This window comes from Aulonocara sp. 'chitande type north' Nkhata Bay, linkage group LG1 (assembly GCF_057382095.1).
Source record: "Aulonocara sp. 'chitande type north' Nkhata Bay isolate Kocher_YH1m ecotype deep benthic linkage group LG1, A_spYH_male_GT1.1, whole genome shotgun sequence".
NCBI classification, from domain to species: domain Eukaryota; kingdom Metazoa; phylum Chordata; class Actinopteri; order Cichliformes; family Cichlidae; genus Aulonocara; species Aulonocara sp. 'chitande type north' Nkhata Bay.
Genome location: NC_141344.1, coordinates 2,658,756 through 2,681,064, shown reverse-complemented (window position 1 = coordinate 2,681,064; position 22,309 = coordinate 2,658,756). Strand labels below are relative to the sequence as shown.

At 44.7% G+C, this 22,309-nt stretch overlaps 2 protein-coding genes across 6 annotated transcripts; one reads left to right on the top strand and one right to left on the bottom strand.

Moving 5' to 3' along the window:
* Positions 1-5,944: 5,944 nt before the first annotated feature.
* gtf2a2 (general transcription factor IIA, 2) lies at positions 5,945-8,316 on the top strand. The gene is made up of 4 exons (XM_086292417.1): positions 5,945-6,134; positions 7,217-7,321; positions 7,407-7,564; positions 8,115-8,316. Coding segments are annotated over exons 1-4 (336 nt in total). The 5' UTR covers positions 5,945-6,062; the 3' UTR covers positions 8,116-8,316.
* A 316-nt stretch (positions 8,317-8,632) lies between these two features.
* Positions 8,633-21,478, bottom strand: znf395a (zinc finger protein 395a). 5 transcript variants are annotated; one of them, XM_086291957.1, is made up of 10 exons: positions 21,401-21,478; positions 14,113-14,273; positions 13,866-13,963; positions 13,665-13,774; positions 13,367-13,560; positions 13,163-13,263; positions 12,549-12,813; positions 12,379-12,468; positions 10,273-10,343; positions 8,633-10,012 (listed from the first exon to the last, which is right to left on the bottom strand). In XM_086291957.1, the coding sequence occupies exons 1-10, from the start codon at positions 21,438-21,440 to the stop codon at positions 9,901-9,903; spliced, it is 1,242 nt and encodes a 413-aa protein (XP_086148083.1). In that variant the 5' UTR covers positions 21,441-21,478; the 3' UTR covers positions 8,633-9,900. The 5 variants fall into 5 exon arrangements, with proteins under 5 accessions (XP_086148083.1, XP_086148254.1, XP_086148168.1 ...); XM_086292128.1 differs by having other exon boundaries at positions 8,633-10,009; XM_086292042.1 differs by having other exon boundaries at positions 13,367-13,557.
* Between the last annotated feature and the right edge of the window lie 831 nt (positions 21,479-22,309).

The following is a 22,309-nucleotide window of genomic DNA, read 5'->3' as shown; positions in this document are numbered from 1 at the left end:
AATAGGACCTGTGCTCACAGACCAGTGCCATGCAGCTTAACTAGCATTCACCTGAGAACACCTGATCTGGCAGGACCAATCATGGTGCCCTGTCCTTTTCACAGGTTCACACTGAGCATGTGGAGCCTGGAGATGCTGTGGTATTTCCTCCTGTTCAGGGTTATCTTCCAGATAAGAGGGCAGGTATGAAATCACCGCCTACTGACCAATCAGGTCTGAGAACAAGACGCACTCAGAGCGTCGAGCCTCCGCCAGCGCACCTCTCGGTCTCTGGGCAGGATTTACTTTTCAGGTTATGGTGTTGTAGTGTAAATGTACTTTCAGAAGTTTGCAACAAAAACAAGTACAAAGTGCAGTTTTTTAAAACCCATTTTAATATACTTAACATCAATTAATATAATTATCATTTGTTACTGTTTATTTTTGTGGATTTAGCACATTTTATTTATTTTATTATTTAGTTACATTTCTTTAAACTTTTAACAATAAATATCAAGTGAAAATATTTTTTATCACTAGTTTATTTTGTTTTCCTGAAGAAATATACGTATTCATGATTTTCATATTTACAATTCATCAGATTCTCCCATGTCTGATATTCAGCCTTTCCTTCAAATAAACTATTAGCAAAGCAGATCACACACACACACACACACACACACACACACACTATGGACGGACAAACACCTGTTTTTATGTGTTGTCGTTAGCAACAACAATGGTAAAACCATCGCGTGTCTGCTTGTTTATTTTCCACATAAACCTTTCACAATAAAGCTCAAGATCCTGTTGAGACTTTTCAAAATAAACTGAATCATGTGAAATAGTATGCAGACTATTTACCGATGAGAAGCAAAAAAGAGGCGTCAGGTGCTAAAAAATAAACCTTAGACTCAAACGTTAGAACAGGCTGTTCCCTGCAGCACGCCGCAAAGAAAACGTCTAAAAATGTGTAGTTTCATGCATCGGTAAAACACTCGACTCCAGATACACGACGCCCAGCTGGAAACACTTCAGCTGCCCGAGATTCACAGAATTTACAGAAAATGTTACATTTTTGTGATTTATATCGTTATCGGACGATAGATGTTTTATATCGGGATATGAGATTTAGTCATATCTGTTAGTCATTTCCTGTTTTATTTTGATGGTCTCTGGTCTCTCATTTCTGCTTCCCTTGTCTCATCAAGTGCCAAATCACAACAGCCCCTCTTCTGTCATTAGTTCCAGCTGTGCCCCCACCTGTTTCCTCTCCCTCATTACCTGGTGTATATAAAAGCAGAACGCAGCATAGAAATACTTGAAGTACAAGAACATTAAACCTAAGAGAAGTACTTGAGTAAATGTACTCAGCTACTTTGTAAGATTAACAGTACCCGAGTCTGATGGCTTGGCTGGTGCCACCACTGCCCCCCTTGTAGACACACCCCTGCTTTGTGACACATGTGATCCAAAGCTCAGCTGAGGCTGTAACTGAACCGCGCTGGCCATCATTTGGGCCATAACATGACGTCACAGATCAGCTGCCGCTCATTACATCAAGCTCGGCTCGCGCTCGTCATGTGACGCTTTCTAAATCTCCAAATTAAACCTGCAAACAAACAATTACTCGAGTCAACGAGAACAATTAATTGTACGAGGCCTCTGGGGATCGAATCTGCATATCGAATGAGCTCATTATCACAGCGGCGAGAGACGGAGGAGCCACTGCAGGAGCCGCTCGCTGTTAGCCTCGCATTAATCAGCTGTTTAACCTCCTCGCACCCACAGCAAACGCTCCACAATTAAACTATCAGCTGTTAAATCTCCACCTGAACCATCTGTCAAGTCTCCGTCCATGTGACGCATGTGTGGTCAGACAGAGAGCGAAGGCTGATTCGCTTCAGTGAAGGCGACAACACGGAGGAGACAGAAACTATGACAAACACACAACACGAGCTCAAAGGATTAAATGAACAAACAGACACTCTATCATACATTATTGTTATTGTATTTTTCTACCAGATTAGAGTTTTACAAAGTGCTACAGTTCTCTGTTGTCCTAAAGTCGATAGAGCAAATATAGAGAACAGATTTCCAAAGTCAAGAGCACTGTGGACAACTTAAAGACCAGAAAATCCCACAGGGGTCCACGCATCTGAAATCTTCACCCTAACTGAAACAGAACAGGAAGAGATTTCCTTTAAACATAAACCAAACAGGCTGTTGGCTTTAAATAACTACTACTGCTGTTAAAGTCAGTGTGCGACCCATCTGCCACTGGTACACAAGAGTAATGAGCAATATCTAATATATATCAAACTAACCATCTCCTATTTATATGAAAATGGATCTGTACATACTTGTGCAGGATTTCAACCTGCAGTACCTCTGTGGCCCACTAGGGGGACCCAATGGGAATCATTGCTGTAATGGAAACAATTGAGGCAAAGCAGTGACTACGATCAGACTCGTTTCCTCTGTGGAAGAGTCTCCTATCCTGTGACTGACTTCAGTTTTATTGCTGCTCACACGAGTGCTGTGTAAGACGACTGTGACGTCACAGAGAACATCCCAACAACGAAGGGATTTTGGTTTGTGAAGATGTTTCACATTCACCAATCGGTCCCAGGTTTTACACCTAAGAGAAAACACCTGAGTCTTTTTAAAACTGAACACCTGAGTGAGAGGTGGAGCATCTTCAGGAACCAGGAAGGAGTCCTGCTGCCTTCAGTTCAGGTGTTTTAGGAGAACGTGGAAGCTGATCATTCAGGACTTTGTATGTGAGGAGAAAGATTTTGAACTTTAATTGTGGATTTAACAGGAAGCCAGTGAAGAGAAGTCAGTATGGGAGGAGTATGCAAAATAAATAAATAAATAAAAATAAATAAAATGCAAAATTACAATAAGACCAAAAATATGCTAAATGATATTAAGAGGTTCCTACAATACTACCTAAATTACACTAAAAAATTCATATCTGCGATTCAAATAAAATTTGTCAAAATACTGAAAAATAAACCACAAAAGTATTAAAATAAAAACTAAAGAAAAATATAAACATTACAAAATAAACACACACAGACGAGATCATTATTAAAATATGTATATGTATAGAGTGAACAGGCTGATGATGTATTACTGTGGTCCAGAAGTAATAAAGCATGAAGTAGTTGTTCAGCATCACTGAGACGTTTTAATGATTTAATTAATCGGATGACAAAAATCAGTTCTACATATTTGTTTGAAGTGCGAGGTAAGGGATGGCTCAGACTCGGACATCAGTGGCTGTTTGCAGCTCTCACCTGTGCTGACATCATCAGGTACTTCCTCTAACTTGTTTATCTTGGTCGTTACCTTCTCTGAGACCAGCCTACTCAGCTGTTCTGGGTGGGAGTCACTGGGCATGCTCAGTGAGGGGTACGTGAAACCTGATGTGTTATCATCTGGAGCAGCGACAGACGGCTCCAGATTAACACGCCATTTTTATCATTTACCTGCAGCAAGGTCAGAGGTCACTAGAACGGCTGGCCAAACAGATCTGTTCAGTGATGACATCCCATCATAACCTCCTCTGTGACAGCAGCTGAGGCCGACGATGGCCTCCACCTGCAGGTTAAATGTGGGCGTCGCTCACACTGGTGTCCTCAGCTGTGATTGGACCACATGAAGAGCGAGCTAAAGGAGATACGAGACGCCTCTGCAGTCGCTGGAAAGGAACAAAAGTAAATAAAGGTCATAATTCGACACTGCTGAGGCATCTGTGAGAAATTATTTCAGAACAGTTTGATGCACTGTCTCCAGATCACACACTCTTTGGTGTTGGTCCCATGATGCACTGCAGCAGTGCTGTGTGCCTCCTCTCTCGGAGGCAGGAGGGGCAGTGATGGGGTAAGCCACACTGCTTTTTCCACATTTTTCACAAAGTTTTTTACTTTGGTTGCAATTTGACACCAAGAGGCTGCAGACTTGTGACCTGTCCAGGATACACGCTGCCTCTCACTCTGTGGCAGCTGGAATAGGCTCCAGCACCTCCACTGGCATTGATGGGTGGGGCCAGTGTCTCAGGGCAACATAACAGAGAAACTCATAAATCAAAGCTTCCCAAAGTCTGGGGCCCGCCCCCTGGGGGGGCGAACAGCCATTGCAGGGGGGCGGTGTGAAAAGGGGGAAAAAAAAACAAAAACGCTTTGGGGCGCCCACACAAACGCAAAGCAGGAGATGAAGCATCGCTGAATACGTTTCCAAACCAACTTCATTCTAAGCCAAAGACTAGAAAATATGGTGAAGCAAATCTTCCCTTCACCTGGCTTCACCTGCACAGGTACAGAGGTAGGTCTCCCTGCAGGATTGGTTTTCCCTGCATCAGGAGCAGCGCTGGGTTGTTCAAATCACGGACAAACAGGATCCCACATTCTTGATCTTTAGTTCACAAACACTTGTTGTAACATTTTGGAGATGTTTGCTCTTTATACAGTAAAGTCACAGTGGGATACAAATAACATCAGGCTGATCCTGACATGATTTGTCCCCCCCGGTTCAAATCACGGACAAACTGGATCCCACAGCTGTTTATGTTTTTAAACCCATTTTGCACAGAGAGGCATTTTTTTTGAAAAATGTATTGATGCAATGTTGAATATTATTACACAGGAAAAAACCAACTACACATAAAATAATCACAGCGTGACGCCTCTGCCTTTCTAAATGGAGGGACAGTAACTGCGTGTAAAACCTGCAGACAGTCAGATTAACAGTAGTTTGTCTCCATCTGCCATTCATCTCATGTAAACAATAATGTGGCGCACAGCGTGACGTGAAAAAGGCGCATACCTTTGACGTTGCATGAAGAACTCTGTATTCCTCGTCCACACATAAATGCAAAAAGGAGTTTTAAAAAAAATCTCCGTTTTCGGTGATTCGCGTTTACGTGGACGAAACAGCTGCGTGTTCACAAATACCCGTGTAGGTGCGGACGCAGCGTGAAAGAGTTAGAACTTTATTTTATTACTGCCTGTGATTTATTGCAGATTACTTGTATTTGCTTAATTGTTTACTAAATGTTTGAGCTGTGAAATAAACCGCAATGGAGCAAAAAATGGGCGCGTGTGGTTGGAGGATGTGTTTGTGCGTGCGTGCGCGCGCGCCCGGGGGGTGGGGGACAACATTTTTCTTGTAAAACAAAGGGGGGCCTAGCAAAAACAGTTTGGGAACCGCTGTCATAAATGAAGGAGCTGCAGAGGAAGGTTAGTGTTTCTACAGTTTGAAGCTTTGCTGCCATCTAGTGCTTCCTATTACAATCACAGCTGTGATATCTCATCAGCTTCACTTTAAAAACAAGACGAGCAAAAAACTGAAAAATAACTAGAAACCCTATAAAACTGGTACAAACAAAGTAGAAATCGAACGTGGATGAAATCATTTTTTAAAAGGACGAAAACTCGAAGGAAAAAGACAGACTTTTTCTGCATCAAGTAAGCAATACACACTAGGAAGAGGCCACCTCCAAAATAAAACTCCAAAATAAAAAATCCTTTCTGAGCAAACATGAGTATTGACAAAAACACAACATCATCACATCCACTCGTCGGAAGTCCTGAAAATACTGTAACATAATAACATGAAATTATTTTTTAAAAAGGTGAATAAAGTAACACAATCTCTTAAAATATTAAAAATAGATGAAAATGTTTAATAAAATATTTAAACAAATAATAAAAATTACTTAAATTATATACATAACTTTTAACAAAATCATAAAGGAAATATTTTATTGATTATAAACTAATAAAAGTAAATTTGTTGACATATTCAAAATACCTTTTGAACTAAATTAATAAAATGAATTTAAAATATTAAATTAAAATGTCAACGACTAACAACTTGATATTTTAAAAGCATAAATTATTTTACGTAGTCAGAATGACAATTATTTCGAAAAATCTTAGCGGAAGTGTGTTGTTAGCTTTTTAGCTTGTGGTCCTTCAGGCTGTTGTTGTGGAGGGAAGCAGTTAGCTCCGTTTGCTCGTCCTGTGTTTGGAGGATAGTTCGCTGCTGGTTTTCGCTCATTCGGAGTTTCCATAATGGCGTATCAGCTGTACAGGAACACGACGCTGGGAAACAGCCTGCAGGAGAGTCTGGACGAGCTTATACAGGTAACACTGCCCGCGGACACGGAGCCAGTGCTGCCAGTTGGTGGCATTCAGCTCCCCGCTAGCCTGTTAGCCGGATGAGCTAACAGTAGCCCGCTAGCTGTACCATGTTTCAGACTCCAGAAAACAAGCAAAAAAATCAAGTTTTTACCAGAGAGGGGTTACAATTTTGCAGGTGTGAGCTGTAGGGGATGAATAAAAGCGGGGAGGTCAAAGTTCACAGACGTACAAGTTACTGTTCTGTAACAGTGATGAAGGTTCTGTTTACCTGGTTCAAGGGTGAGAAAGCCTTTTAATTAAACGAGTTGACGCTTCTTTTTCACGTCTGAACCTCACATCATGCTCTGACACTCGCCCTCTCAGGTGTGCCGCACTGTGGGAGAGTATAGTTTGTTCTTCAGGTGGTGAGAAATACGAGGAAACATCTGACTCTTTAACTACACGTATCAGTGCTCCCTCCAGAGGCAGAGGAAAGTCCTGTGTGCTCAAAGACCAAACCACTTTAGTGCAAAGTGGCAGATGACCTGAGTACAGCACATCTGTTTAAATCACTTCAGAAAAAAATTGTCTTGAAAATGTAAATTGTGCTTCTGATTTTTCTGTAAAGTCTTGTTTCAAAAAAGTCTTAAACCTTTTAGAACTAACAAAGCGTTAAGACTTTAGTTCAAAAACAATTCGTGTTGGCAAAGATGCCAACACAAGTTTGAATGGCTGCACTTCACTGTTGTACCGAGTTCTACCAGATGGTGGCAGCACACCCACCGGTCTGCTGGGCTATAATTTTAGGAACTGGGTATAAAATTAGGAGAGTAACTACACAAACAAAAGTAATTCTCTGTTTTTGTTCCGTGTGCCATCAGCTGTTACAACATTCCTGTTTGTGAGTGTTGTCTTGTTGTTGCCCTCGAGTTCATCTCATTTCATTTGCACCTGTGCAGGTGAAATAGATTCAGTGGTTTCTTCTTCGAATGTTCACCTGACTTTGTGTTTTACTACAATGATCGCGTGTTCCCACCATTTCTTTGAGCTGTTTATTATTTAAAAATCTTAAATTTAAACTAATAAATGTGTGTGTGTGTGTTCAGACTCAGCAGATAACTCCTCAGCTCGCTCTTCAGGTCCTCCTCCAGTTCGATAAAGCCATCAACACAGCGCTCGCCAACCGAGTCCGCAACAGGGTCAATTTCAGGGTGAGTCCATCTGTATTTTCTCAAGCTCCGCCTCCTAAAAAAAAAATCATCCAACCCCGCCTCTGTCTCTGTCTCCACCTCTCAGGGATCTCTGAACACATACAGGTTCTGCGACAACGTGTGGACGTTCGTTCTGAATGACGTTGAGTTCAGAGAGGTCACCGAGCTCGTGAAGGTCGACAAGGTCAAGATTGTCGCCTGTGATGGAAAGAGCGAGTCGACCCACAACAAAACTGATAAATGGCAAGTACAACACACACACACACGTGCGCATGTCCATCAGAATCGGCCCTCCTTGTTTACTTTATTTGAGTGCAGCTCTTAAAAATCAATTGTACCAAAATCGTTTTTGTTCATTAAAACATTTTCTGCCGACACGACGCAGCAGCAGGGACGAGCTCCTCGTGCTCTGCGGCAGACGTTCTGTGTTTTTGTGCTTCAGCTTTATTCCTTTTTTTTAATGCTTGGACTCTGAGAGGAGCTTTGCATGATTGTTCAGAATAATCCTTTATCTCAGCGTGCGTGTTTTAACGTTCAAAAACACTTTGCTGTCTCTTCATTTACACACATGCAGAAGTGCAGCTACTTCCTACCTTGACCTTTCACAATAAAATCCACAGATAAATATGCTGTTTAATAAGTAAAAAAGGCTTTAAGATCTGATTTGTGAAAGTAGATGCTGATACCACAGCATAAAGATGCAGTCAACATAAAGTTGCTCCAGCAGATTCTCACATTTTCTTCTTCTGTGCCGGTGTTATTCGTCGTTAATGTCGTCTTTTCTTCTCTTTAGATTTGGGCGGCCGGCTCTCTGGGAGTTCCTCTGTGGGACAAAGTCCCGGATGGACCTGGACTGTACATATAATTTATTACAGCGGTCACCTGTGTGGGTGTGTGCGGCAGTTTGCTTTGTTTTTTATTGTTTACGGAAGTTTTTGTTCAGTTTGTTGTGATTACTGAGTCATGAATAAAAACTTTATTTAAAACACAAAGAACCTCTGAGCATTCGAGCTCTTCTGTTCCATCAGGTATCATGACGGACAAAGGTTTTAAAAAAAGAGGTGGGGTGGAGGTTGATATTCTGAGCTTTAAATTCAAAAGAAAAACAAATCCCCCCCCTCAAATTTGTGAGAAAAAGCTCAAATTTACAAGAAAAAATTTCAGATTTGCGAGAATTAAAAACCTTAAACCAAGAGACAAAAACTGAGATTCATAAAAAGCTTCGGATCTGTGAAAATAAGATTGTGAGAAACACAAAATTAAATGAGTCTTAAACAGCGATTTGTTCAGATTATAAAAGGACCGAAGACGTTTCCAGAGTTTTTTCTGCTTTATTTACTACAACATCAGGACTGACATCATGTAGAAAAGAAATCACGGTAAAAACGACACGATTTCGCTCCTCAGCTTCCTCGTTTGCTTCATAAACAAGCAGAATATCAACACATCTTTGTCTCGTATTCGCTGCGGTGAGACTGATTATTGACGTCATATTTGGACCCATAATACATCATCTGTATGTACATCTCAGAAAAGAGCAGATATAAAATATAGATATTATAACTCTGTGTAAACGGATCAATACTGCACAGAGACGGAAATGGCTTCAGCTTCCAAACATTACAAAAAAAAAGACTTAATCCAGACGAGATGTTGAGAAACGGGACGTTAGCGGCCGCGTTTCAGCAGAACCTGCTCGAGAAAAATCTCGTTTTAAGTGTTTTCAGCCTCTCAGAAACTCGCCGACGTCTCAGCGATCAGAAGCTGCTGACGGTCAGTTCTGCTCTTTATACAACATATCAAAAAGAAACAAAAAAATAGGTGCCAGATGTTAGCTCCAAGAGGAACTCTTTCATTATAGCTCTATTTGTATATATGCACGCAAATGTTACGTACTCTGTCACCAGTTTATTAGGAGCAGCAAGTTTAAAAAATGGAAGCAGCACTGAATTTTCTGCTTAAAATTTTTGTTAAAAAAGAAAAAACTGTAGAAACTGCCTGTAAATATTCTCTTCACCCTCTCACAGCGAGACGCTGAGCTTGAGATTTCAAACTAAAATCTGACTTCCAGGATCTCACGTGTGCTGCTTTTCTTTTAAATTTGGATTTTTAGCACCAAACCAGACTTGGACAGTCTGTAAATCTGACTCATTAAAAACGTAACCTTCAACCTTTGCTTCACTTCAGGCGTCCGTTTCTGTTATTTGGTCGACATCGCTGAGCAGGATACGTGTGAAGCAGCTCCGACGTGTTGAAACCTCTATGATGGCAGATTTGCTGCTGTGTTCCTAATAAACTGACCTCCGAGTGTAGTTACTTCAGATCAGTAGAGTCAATGTGTTTACAGAGAGATAAGAGCAGCTGCTGTGAGCGGCAGAAACCGTGAAATGCTCCTTTAGTCGCAGAGCGCTCAGCTGGAAGTGACGCGGACGTGTAAAGCTGCTTCAGAGCTGCCAAATGTTCATCGCACAGGTTTGGGACCGTTTCTGGTTCCAGATGTAAAAACATTAAAAGAAACATCCACCAGTAAAGTCCAGCCTCTGTTCTTCCTCCCAGTCTTCCTGCCTCTTCCCATCGCCTCAGTCGAGGAAGCGCTGGCAGGCTTTCTTCCAGCGGCAGGCTGTGCACCACTGGTCTCTGTGCTCGATGCCGTAAACCTTACGACACTTTTTGGCCTCGCCGCGAATCCTTCTGAAAAAACACGGAGACAAAAGGGTCAGCGAATGACTTCAAGATTAAAGCTTCACGCACATGAAAGGAAGCTGTAATCTCGAGCCAACATAGGACAGCAGCTGGCCAATCAGACGCCACTGTGTCATCGAGTTTTCCTCCCGTGGCTTCGTTATCAGGGACGTGTGCACTGAGCTCAGCGATCAGCTGAATGGGAGGATCTCATAGACTACAGCCATCTCATATATACAGTCTTTGTTCAACAAAAGAGAAGCACTGACCTGGAGGGGGCGCTCTGATGCTGCAGCCACTGCTCTCCCACACTGACCGAACGCACCCGGAATGACAGACTCTGAAGAAGAGAGAGGAAGAGGAGGTCAGATTGGAGCTTTTCATTGTTTCTCTGTTGCTTTCTGAAGCACGAACAAAAAAACAGAAGCAGGGCGCCGTGACCCGTTCTCGGGGACGGAGCCTTGATTAAAGTGTTCATATTCCACGTTGGAAAGTCAAAGAGAAGCACGATAATTCAAAAAACAAACATAAAATGACCAAAGCAGAGACAAAGAATCGAAGACATGAGATAAAATCGCCACAGAAGGATGAAAAAGACAAGACGCCTCCACACGTTCATGTTATTGTGTGTCTGGCTCGTCGTCAGGAGGTGTTTTGTTTTTATTTTCAGGCCCAGCTGCCTGTTTTCAGTCGTGCAGTCGTGCATGAAGCAGCTGTTTACAGCCATCACCGCTGAGCAGTGTCCTCTGCCGGCCTGCAGGTGGCAGCGCTGCTCTGCAGTGCACAGCTCATGGAGAATTAATCACAAATGATGTGAGGGGATTTTCCTGCCTGAATGAAACCATGAGGGAGGAGTACGCACCCTCCTTTCTCCAGAATGAAACCAGTTTGAACAGGCTGCGGTGGCAGGAAGCAAACAATCGGCTGCTGTGCACACTCACCGAGAAAACACCGAATTGGAGAAGTGAGGGCAGAGAGCCGGCTGTGGGGGGGATGCACCGTAATTAGCTTTAAAAACTTGGATAGAACCTAAAATTCTCAGGGAAAGTCCTCCGTGCTGCTTCCTCTGCAGATCGGGGACAGAAAAGTCTGTTTTTAATGAAGACAGAGCCTCACTGTGCACACACACACACACACACACACACACACACACACACACACACACTGTTAGGACACAACCTTCACTCTTCTTTAAGGATAACTTTGGGTTAATTGTGGACTTTCCGCCGTAAAGACCCGGCCGAGGGCAGCAGCTTCGTCAGAGCTCTGTCACGCCGAGTTTTTGTGCCCAAAGCACAAGTGAGCCAAAATTTCACCTTACACCTCTGACACCCTGCTGCGGGACGCTTTTAGTTTTTATGTCGGTTCCACCTCAGACTGAGAGACGTTCGGTGTCCGGGTGCCGCCATGGTAGCGGCAGCAAACTTTTCCTGCTTTAATTGAAGCTTTTTTCTCTGATGGATCCTGAAATACCTACGAACGCTCCAGCAGGGAAGCAACAACTTCTGTGGTGCAGTAATGATGAGTCTGACTCATTCTGTCGGATTAAAGGGATGAAACAGAAGTTTGCTTCACGATCCTTTTTCTGAATTGGGGGGGGGGGGGGACAGGTGAGCTGGTCTCATCGTGGACCCAACCAATTACACTGTGGGTCTCACTGAAGGATACATCTCGTGCCAGACGTCATGGTAACCGGATACTGTTTTTTTTAGCCCATTCGACGCAGCTGTAGTGTCTAACTGTCCACGCTGCTCCTCGGTAGCTTCGAGGACACAAAGTGTGAGCTCAGCACACCTTCACAATAAAACCTGATTATTAAAAAACTGAAGTCTGAATTTTGGGGAAACTTTCTGATCGAACTGTTTTTTGTTTTTCGACCTTTAAGCTCACACCTCCCCCAGCAGCAGCTGCATCCTGCTTCAACTACAGCGACACAGACACCTACTGCAGAGCCGTGTGATTAAAAACAGCCAAAGTTCTATTATTAACTCAGCTTATCAACAACTGCTCTGACTTTACATCCAGGTATCTGCGTCGTGTTGGGGGCGATATCAGCTGAGCCTGCAGACGGGCAGCACCCACGCCTGCTGAGCTCCGCTGTTTATCCTCTGTGGGCGTGCTGAGCCCGCAGCAGAGACTATTTAGATACTTCTGTGTTTATGTTTTCACAGATAACAAAGGTTCAGATCCCTGATCGCAAGTTAGCGTGCTCCTCGCGGCATCATAAGCCCAGATAAATGTACCCGTGATGGCGTAAAAACGTGGAAACCACATCAAATCAAACATGGAGATCCCAGATGTGCGGGAGCGACCCGTTAATAACGAGTTCTCTCAGGTTCCTATAAATACAGATCTTAGTTGCTCTGAAGATTTACCTGTTTGTGGCAGGTGGTGGGCGGGGCTGTCCAACGGCAGGATGGTGTGGCTGCTGCCGCTGACACCACGTGTTGACTCGGAGGAGGAGCCTAAAAACAAAAAAATACGAGTTAGCTATAACAATAAAAGTAATCATTAATATTTTACAGCCGAAAAAACATCAACACACCTGGTAGGAGTGCTCTGATTGGACCTGCCAGAAGCTGCCAGAAGACGAGGGGGCGGAGCAACTCAGGGCGGCACAGGAGGGAGACGGTGGAGACGGTGTTGGTGGGCTGGAAGGCGAGGACGGGGAGGAAGCCGGTGAGGCGGGGGAGGAGCCGCTGTGTCCAGAATGGGGAGGAGACCGTTGCTGCGGATGCTCCCATTGGTTGATCTCAGTGTAGTAAAAATCCTCCTCACTGCGGGAACAGCGCTCATGTTCGCCACCACGGCTGTAAGAGGTCAGAGGTCAGAGGTTATTATTAAACAAATTCCTTCCTTACTGTCAGAAAAACTTTCTGAAGAACAATTTTATATAAATACGGTTTTTAAAAATATATGGAAGCCCATTGATGTCAGAAATTTCATTAAAATGCTGAAATTTCAGGATTTAAAAAATAAATGTAAATATGAACACATTGCATATCTGTGTGGGAGCAGCTGCGGTCAGACTTGATATAAAAATGTAAAGATATAAATCTGAAGTTTTCAAATGTTTCTGGCAGTAACGAGCTTCCATATTTAGCTCGTCCCGAGGCTGAGCAACGCCAGAGAATGGAGCCGCCGTCCGGTGAGGCTTACCACAGGTGTGTCGTCCTGATATGGCGTTTAATTCCCACCACAGACGTCAGCACTTTACCGCAGCTCGGCCACAGACACCTGTACGCCACCTTCACCGAGTTCTGCAGGAGGAAACGCATCATCACCACCGGCAGCTTTCGTGGTCTTCGACACTTCGACAATCAATAAATCGTTTTTCCGTGACTGCTGTAAACCGCCACTTACCCTGCGTTTCCGTGGTGCTGGCTCATCAAACAGCACCTGGTCCAGCTCCATGTCAACACCCTCATCAGGAGGCGTGGCCGGGCTGGCATCGGACTCTTTGATTGGCGGGGAAGGAGCCGGGCTTCGGTGAGCGTGGCCGACGCTCCAGTAGCCGCTGTCGGAGAGCTCGCCGCCGCCACATTCCATCGAAGCTGCTGAAACAGCAAAAACAACAAAAACCATCAGAGGGAGAAACACCTCCAGCCTCGCTTCGTGGAGGAAAAACGTGTTGCTTGTTTGTTTGTTTGATGTTGTGTACCTGCGAGGTCAGGCTGGGCGGGGCTGTGCAGCAGCGGGCTGCAGGACAAACTGCTGAGAACCATCGCTGCCATCAGCTCGTTCATGTCCACCTCATGAGGACTCCTCTGACTGCAGGACGACAGGAAGCGGCGTTTAAACACGTTTACAGGTAAACACAGAGTAAACGATAAATAAACACCAGAGGCGGGACGCGTCTGACCTTTTCGGGACATCGATGCTGGAGGACACGGATCTGCTGCAGGATGAAGGCGAGCTGTCGACTGAAGATTCACCTGCTCCTCCACACTGGAAATACATCTGAGATCAGACAGACACGGCTCACTGTGATTGGCTCAGAAAGCTGCCAGTCAACACAAACCTCCACAAACAGAAATACTCTTAATTTGGACAGACGCTGCGTTTTCCCCACATTATTGCTCAGCTCAACATCCAGGACCAGCACTCACCTTTAATCCAAGATGGCCGTCTGCTCTGCTTGTCGCTTGCTGTCCCGCTGCCACCATCGTCACCACAGTCTCACCAGTCTCCAGGTTGACCCCCGGACAGGTAGAGGTCACAAGTGCCCCAAGAGGAGAACGCTTCCCCAGACGAGCCTTTGGTATCATGTCTGCAAGAAACAAAGGAGTCTCTGTAAGCACAGCCAGGAAGCTGCAGGTGAAGGAAACCACCATGTGGCTGGAAGAAAAACACCTGCAGGGCTGTGGCTGGAGGTACTGGTTCTGTCCAGGAGAGGAACCGCTGCAGAACCAGGACCTCCACCAGCAGCTCGTCAGCAGGACATCACTGTCTGCTTCGGTCACAGATATTAGCAGAGGAGAAATTTATAAACGGTGTTTAATGATTCAGATAAGAAAACCTGAAGGGACCGTGCATGCCCCGCCCACGCCGTGTTGGATTAGGACCAACGCCACACCTCCGCCTTTGTGTAAACACTGCATCTGTGCACAAACTCACGGCTAAGATTTATCTGCTGACCCTCTGAGAGGCCCATCCCACAGGTTGGGCACCAGTGGACTACCTATCTAACTGTGAGTCTGCAGATATCCACTCCGAGTACACAAACACGTTGTGTACTTTTATCGTTGTTGTTTTTTAGTTTACTGGAGGATCTGAATCGTTCTGCTGGGAAAACGTTGGCTGTGGATTAAAATCTGAGTGAGTCACAGGCTGCAGAGTCATTTACAGTCAGGCTGTGTGTGTGTGTGTGTGTGTGTGTGTGTGTGTGTGTGTGTGTGTGTGTGTGTGTGTGTGTGTGTGTGTGTGTGTCATTACCAGCTCACTATCACTGTCACTAACAGCATAGAGGATTAACATGAAGAGAGCAAATGGGTGTAACTGTCCATCAGCCTCTTTTTATCAGTTTACATCTGTTAACATGTGTGACCAAAAGTATGTGGACATGTTCCTCTGTGTATTTCTTTCCTCGGGTGGGGTGGGGTGGAGGTGGGGGGTGATTGTCATCTTGAATGAGCAGAGAAAAACAGCTGGTAGAAAGCTGGAAGGCCATGGCTGATGATCATTACAAGCTGCAGCATAAACAATTTCTCCATTTCCCGTCATTCAGAGCGAGCAGTCAGGGAAGCGCTGTCAGGGGTGGCGTCCACATACTTTAGCTTCACTTCAGGCTTTCAGATGTTGGAGTTTAAGGCAATCCTGAACTCTTCCCTGCACACTTTTCTGATGCTGACTTCTTTAAATGGTGTCCTATTTGGTGATGTCAGTGACCAAAGCACCAGAGTGTCCCTTAAAGTTCAAACACACACACATCTACACAGTATTATAGTATTAAAGACGCTTTTTGTAAAAACTCTCCAATGAAAACTTTCCCCAGAACGCTGCAGCTCTTTGCAACAATGTTTCAGTGCAGCGGTCAAACACGGAGATCAAGCGTGGTGGAAATACGAATCACACACACATATTGCGCTAACACGCGGTTAAATATTGTTGGCGTGTTCTTGTCTTACACACCTTGTGGCTCACAGTGGTATTACACGAGAGCGCAGTCCGCCCGTGTTTTAGCTTCAGGCGACCTCTCTGCAGCACAAACACACGTTTCACTGACTTTAGAAGGTTTGAAAGTGGTTTCGGCTGCACGGCTGTTTCACATGAAGTACCTTTAATGACTTGGGACAGGACGTCAGCTGTTTCCAAACAATGTCTCCAGCAGAGGTCAGAAGCGTCACTAACACCCAGCTGAATTTTCAGTTTTTCCTGCTGTTTTCAGAAAAAAACTCTTTTCAGCCCAAATTCTGCTTATTCACCTCTTCTGCAAAATTTTCAGCCTTTTCACCTCTTATCAGCACAAATCTCAGCTGTTTTCAGAAAAAAAACTCTTGAGCAGAAATTCTGGTTATTCATCTCTTTTCAGCGCAACTTTCTTCTTCTTCACCTGTTTTCAGCAGAAATTCTGCTGATTGACCTCTTTTCTGCAAAAATTTCAGCCTTTTCACCTCATATCAGCACAATTCTCAGCAGCTTCTGCTCATTTCAGCAAAATTGTCAGTCTCTCCACATGTTCTTTGTCAGAATGAGTTTGGCTCAGTGAGACAAGTGGCTGCCTTGAGACCAGGAGGGTCAGGTTCAAATCCTGCTCAGGGCAACATTTTTTTTTTCACCACATTTCAGCAAACAATTTCTGCTTCTTCACCTGTTTTCTGCAAAATTTTCAGTTTCTTCACTGCCATACAACGTTTTGCAATTTTTTTTAACTTTTTCAGCTTTTTTCAGCAGACATCTTACGCGTTAAGGCATCCACACAGCATTTTCGCAGGAAATGCAATTTTTTCTAGTTCTAGTTTAAATCAGTAAATTTTTATCGGTCTCAGAAACACGCCACTCATGAATGTGGTATTTCGATTTCTGTCCTGCCTCTCCATAGAGTTACTGATCATATTAGAAGTTGTCTGCCTATATTCACCGAGTTTTACCGTGAGAGCGTGCTCTGTTTCTCCTCTGGCTGAACTGCAGCCAGTTTCTGTAAAATGGAATTAACAGGAAGTGCAAACAACTCCTAAAATCAGCCTCACGGAGCCCACTTTGGGAATCACTCCTGTAGGATCCTTGCTTTTCAACATAAAGCACTTCAGACTGTTAGTGCGCACACACCGACACACCCACGCACACATAACCAATCGGATTCCTTCGTCCCTCCACAATAAGAGCCCCGCATGAACAGGAAAATAGCAACTCTGCAGCTGATCATTAACTCCTGAAACACAAAGTGAGGCTCCTCCAACTCCTCACGCTGTGTTTGATCGGAAGGACGACGCAGAGGAGGAGGACACAAAAATATGAACCTTTTCACAAAAAACTAAAAAATCCTTCATTAAAAAAATGATTATCAAACAGAAGAAGTGAGAAAAAGAGAAGCAGTCAGCCCGACGCTGTAACTCCCAGCAGCCCCATCCTCACAGCATTACACACAGTCTACACACAACAAACAAACAAACAAATAAATAAATAAAAACACACGCGCACTGCGCATGCTTCAGCAGTAAAACTCTGAGAGCAGTAAAAGTGCTTTAAAGCGAGCAGCTGTCACCTACCTGCAGACTGAGAAAAGCACCAAAAACAAGACTCGGAGGATTCCTGAGTGTGTGTCTGCTGCCGTTCAATGAGAGCTCAGAGTGTGTGTGAGGGAGAGTGTGTGTGGCTGCAGTTCAACACCTTCAGTGCGGGACAAGAGACCTGCAAGACCCGGACTGGATCCGGCTGGACGGGAGCTCCTGAAACCCTCAGAGCTGCACGCAGGCAAAGCCGCTGCTGTAGGAACTTTCCACCCAAACCGAAGGAGGGGCGGATGGGGGGAGGAGGGCATCACTCAGCATCTTTCAGCTGACAGGGAGGTGGTGCAGGCAGGGTGGAGGCAGGGCTGATATTCAAACCGGCACATTTTCCCCTGCAGGTCCGGGGACCCTGACCCTGCTTTCTGTAAAAGCCACAAGTGAAGACTCAAAATAACAGAGGGTCACACAGGGGTCAGCGCAGAGCCCCCACCCACCACCTCCACAGTGAGTTTAATTAGAGAGGCCGTGGACAGGACTTGGTTCAGGTTCGGTTTTTCTGTGAAGCTGGAAAGAAACTCTCACCTTCGAGGTCACGAAATCTTTTTATTCTATTTTATGTGGTTTCTACTGAGCAGAGCTCTTCTACTGGGTTATTTTCTGGATTTTATTCTATGCTACTCTGATTTTGTAACTTTTATGGAGCTTTTTTGTGTCATGTTATGTGGCAAACTTACTGATTTAGATTATCTTGGCTTGTCTGTCCTTCCACAGGCTCGACCTTTGACCTTTCTCGCTCTGTTCTCACTGACTGACCTACATCCTGTAAAAAGGTGGAGGAAGTTCTCTCCTTCGGTCTGTCTGTTGCTGGAGCTCATGCTGGATGAATCCTGTTCATGGTTTTTCTTGGCCTTCAAACACGACCTGCCAGCATTTAGTCAGGACAAAGCAGCTGACTTGATATGCTCTTTGTTGTTTTTGGCTAAACGTCTGCTGATCACAGCTGTGATGATGCGACTGGAATAGAGGTTTTTGCTCTCTAGAGCATTTTTTCCTCCTGGTTAAGTAAAAGTGAAATACATAAACTCAGACATTGCTGTTATTGAAACGCAGTTTTCTATTGTCAGCGCGGTCATGTGATCGCTTCAGTTTGCTTACAGGGTTATTTAAAAAGTTCAGATTTGTTTTCAGAAGTGGAGCCAAACTTTGAACCTGAAACGCAGACGGAGCTTTTTACTCATATCATTTATGAAGCTGCTGTATGTTTGTGTTTGCTGCTGTAACGGGAATCTTCTGAGTTTTTTGGATAAAGAATCCGTCATCCTAAATTTGAGGTGAGAAGAATACCTGCTGCCTCCACCTTTATGTTATTTGTGTTTTTTTATGCAGTCAGTCACAAACTTTACCGTCGTGACTCGCAGATGTCGGAGGATTTCTTTTTCTTTCTTTGTGCCACTAAACGGTGAATCACCAGTTTGGACTAGAGTGGCCCCTCAGGACAAAACACATACCAGAGTGAAAGCACAAGCATGAAGGGAAACAGACGTGAGATGACACATTCCTCCAAATAAAGATGATTTTAAATAGAGGGAATAATAAGCTCAGTGTTGATGAGGCTCTGAGGTAGACGTACTCTGAGTCCTGCTGGGTGACAAACTTTGGCTTCAAAGTTGAAATTTGATCTTCAGTTTGACAATTCTTACAGTTAATACACTCACACTGTTATTATCACAGACACAGAGGTTCAGATACTGTTTGGTCTTTCTGAACATTTTTCTATGCTCTCACTGTGTCAGGAAACAACAAGGTGCTTTACAGAAAACCCCCCAAATCATACAATCCGCTGTGGGCAGCACACGGTGACAGTGAGAAGGAAGAACCCGCTTTGCACAGGAAGAGACCTCCAACAGAGCCAGAATCAGGGAGGGGGGTAGACAGGAGGTCTCAGTGTATGTCTATTGCAGCATGACTAAGGGAGGATTCAGGGTCACCTGGTCCAGCCCTAACTATATGCTTTACCAAAAAGGAAAGTTTGAAGCCTAATCTTGAAAGTAGAGATAGTGTCTGTCTCCTGAATCCAAACTGGAAGCTGGTTCCACAGAAGAGGGGCCTGAAAACTGAAGGCTCTGCCTCCCATTCTACTTTTAAATACTCTAGGAACAACAAGTAGGCCTGCAGAGCGAGAGCGAAGTGCTCTAATAGGGTGATATGGTCCTACAAGGTCATTAAGATAAGATGGGGCCTGATTATTTAAGACCTTGTATGTGAGGAGCAGGATTTTGAATTCTGGATTTAACAGGAAGCCAAAACAGGAGAAATCTGCTCTCTCTTTCTAGTCCCTGTCAGGACTCTTGCTGCAGCATTTTGGATCAGCTGAAGGCTTTTCAGGGAGTTTTTAGGACTTCCTGATAATAATGAATTACAGTCGTCCAGCCTGGAAGTAATAAATGCATGAACTAGTGTTTCACTCTCAGACAGGTGGATTCTAATTTTAGAGATATCGATGAGATGAAAGAAATCACAGCTATGTTCCTGCTGAAGGATAACAATCCCCAGTGAGAGTCACGTACACCAGAGAAGCACGAGCCTCCAAAACCCGCTTTCCTTGAGTTTATGACGTCATAGAACGTCATGTGACACAGTCCGGAGGATCGAAGACTAACAAACATGAACTCTGAACTCTGGTGCTCCCCGATCCGCGCCGGGTTTTCCCATCAGCACCCGCGGTGCCGCTCGAGCCCCGTAGTAAACAAGCTCACCACGTGGGGGAGGAGCTGAGCTCTGATTGGCGGAGGTCTGGAGCGCAGGCACACACCCCACCGAGGACTGTTGTTTATTGTGAGCAGGAGCGGACCGACCGTCTGTGGCAAAGCTGCAGGACACACACACCAGCACCGCGTACGCATCTGCTGCGCCTGCGCATTTCGCGCTAAGGCTCGATTACTGCGCAGGAACATCTGCGGAGTTTCAGCGGTGTGATCCTGCAGAGATAACAAAGAGACGGCTGTGGGCGGAGCGTGTGTGCAGGGGTACAGAGCTGCACGTAGCACACACACACACACACGCACACACACACACGCTGCGCTGCTTGCGTGAGCTACGTGCAGGCCCCGCAGAGCCGCCGTTAAAGGAACATTCCGCCTCTTTTTGTGCTCCGTGTTAATGAGTCACGCCGACAGTTTGACCCACTTTCTCTGCGCTCGCAGCTCCCACTGTGTGACAGTTCACAGCAAAAATAACAGCCAGAAAAACATCAGCAGGACACAAGATGCGGAGAGATTTTAATCAGGAATGAATTATTTTCTCAGTCTGACTCAAAACTGTTTAAAGGCCTCCTGATATTTATTATCAGCTCTATGAAGAGCGTCGTGTGACTGTTTCAGATCGTTTTCAGCAGCTGCTCAGGAATTTATGGACAGATTTGCAGGAGAAGTGAAGGCGAGGTGGCCAAACATGAAGTCCTGGTGCCCACATCAGGATATTTTCAGCATCAAACTGATAATTCCCTGAATTTCTGGAATTTTTGCTCTTTGTTTTTATCATTTTAAGATGGAAATGCTGTTCTTTTTTATTTTTATTTGTTTTAGGAAAACAGAAATCAGATTCAGCAAACCCTAGAATATAAAGAATAGTAAAGCCAAAAGGCTCTCTGTGGTGCTTTTAAACACCGTTCTCTGTAATCTTACTCCTGCTGAGTCAGCACACACACACAGACGTGATTCACTCCTCTGTGTGTGTCTGCTTTCAGACTCTGAGGCCGTTTCAGGCTTTCTGCGGGAGGCGATCTGATGAACGTACCCGTGTCACCTGCTTTTTAAGATCAGGCGTGTTTCAAAGCTGTCTGTCACACGTGTCCTGAGACGGCTTCTCTGGGAATCATCTAATCACTGTGTGTCAGTGCTGCATGGAGCTGCGCTGCAAAGGAGAGGAGTGCAGCTCTGTGTGTTTCCACAACGCCCAGTTATGGCGTGTTTCTGGGTGCACATATATTACTTAGACAACTACTTAGTGAACTAAGACACTGAAAACAACCTATAAAGGCCTCAAAAGGATCACATTAATACATCTGTTTCTGCTGCTTCAGCATCAGTGCGATGACTACGTGACAGTAATAAGGAGACATTATCATCCAACCAATAAACAAGCAAGTGCTTCACCTTCAGCAGATCAAGTAAATAAGATGGCTACAAATGGAGGAAATTCAGTTTTACTCGGTTTAAGATCTACTTACGAGTTTCAGACCTGCGCAGAAAACACCAGGAGTGCAACATGCATCCATTTTCTCCACTGCTTATCCGCCCGTGCTGCAAAGAGCTGGCTTTCAGGGCGGACAGGGCAGGAGGAGGTGTCGCTGCGGCCTATCAAAGCTCACTGTGGCTGCGAGGCACAGAGCTGAGCGTTCAACCTCGCCTCCTTCAAAAGTGCTCGTAGAAGAAGAGGAGAAAACCTGAAGAGGCCAAAGCTACAGCAACGCTTGTAATGAAAGACTTCATTACGTGACCAACACGTTTCAGCTCGAGGCTTCATCGAGGACAACAGAGTAGAAAATATCTAAAATAAGCAAACACACATAAATATGCACCAGTGAGGCATGTAGTTTAAAGCCTGGAAGTGTGGGGAGCCCTGCAGAGCACCTGGGTGTATACTGTAAACCTAGTGATTTTATCAGAGCAGCTTTGCCTGATTCACAGTTGAAAATAATCCTTCTTTGTCTGACACTGGACCAGTTCATCCTCAGTGACGCATAGACTGTATATCAACGATGTACAGATGCTGTCGTGCAGAGTCAAAGGATATTTTGGCTGTCGCCATCGTAGCGTTTTGGATCAGACGCCGTGAGCTAGATTTGATAGTTGTGAAGCATGGCGGTGGTAGCGTCATGGTTTGGGTCTGTTCTGCTATTTCAGACTCTCGCAATGGAAGAAGGAATTCAGCACTGTGTGAAGCAATCTCACAGCAGGATGTGAGGGCAGCAGTCCATGACCCGGAGCTTTGGGGAAGTTGGGTGATTCAACAAGTAAGAAAAAAAAGACAGAAAGGAAATCGGTGAAGAAATTCAGCCCTGAAACCAGCCGCGGAGCGATCTGAAGATGCAGTCCAGCCAAGGCAACAGAAATACTGAAATACTTCCCTCGTCATC

What these genes read in the sequence shown, in the direction of transcription:
- znf395a (XM_086291957.1), bottom strand. Translation starts at nt 21,440, where the DNA reads ATGTTGCACTCCTGGTGTTTTCTGCGCAGGTCTGAAACTC. An exon ending in AGCATCGATGTCCCGAAAAG is followed by an intron (nt 13,775 to 13,865) that starts GTCAGACGCGTC and finishes GTCGTCCTGCAG; the next exon opens with TCAGAGGAGTCCTCATGAGG. An exon ending in CCACCACCTGCCACAAACAG is followed by an intron (nt 10,344 to 12,378) that starts GTAAATCTTCAG and finishes TCTCTTCTTCAG; the next exon opens with AGTCTGTCATTCCGGGTGCG.
- gtf2a2 (XM_086292417.1), top strand. Translation starts at nt 6,063, where the DNA reads ATGGCGTATCAGCTGTACAGGAACACGACGCTGGGAAACAGCCTGCAG. An exon ending in GTCTGGACGAGCTTATACAG is followed by an intron (nt 6,135 to 7,216) that starts GTAACACTGCCC and finishes GTGTGTGTTCAG; the next exon opens with ACTCAGCAGATAACTCCTCA. An exon ending in GCAACAGGGTCAATTTCAGG is followed by an intron (nt 7,322 to 7,406) that starts GTGAGTCCATCT and finishes TCCACCTCTCAG; the next exon opens with GGATCTCTGAACACATACAG.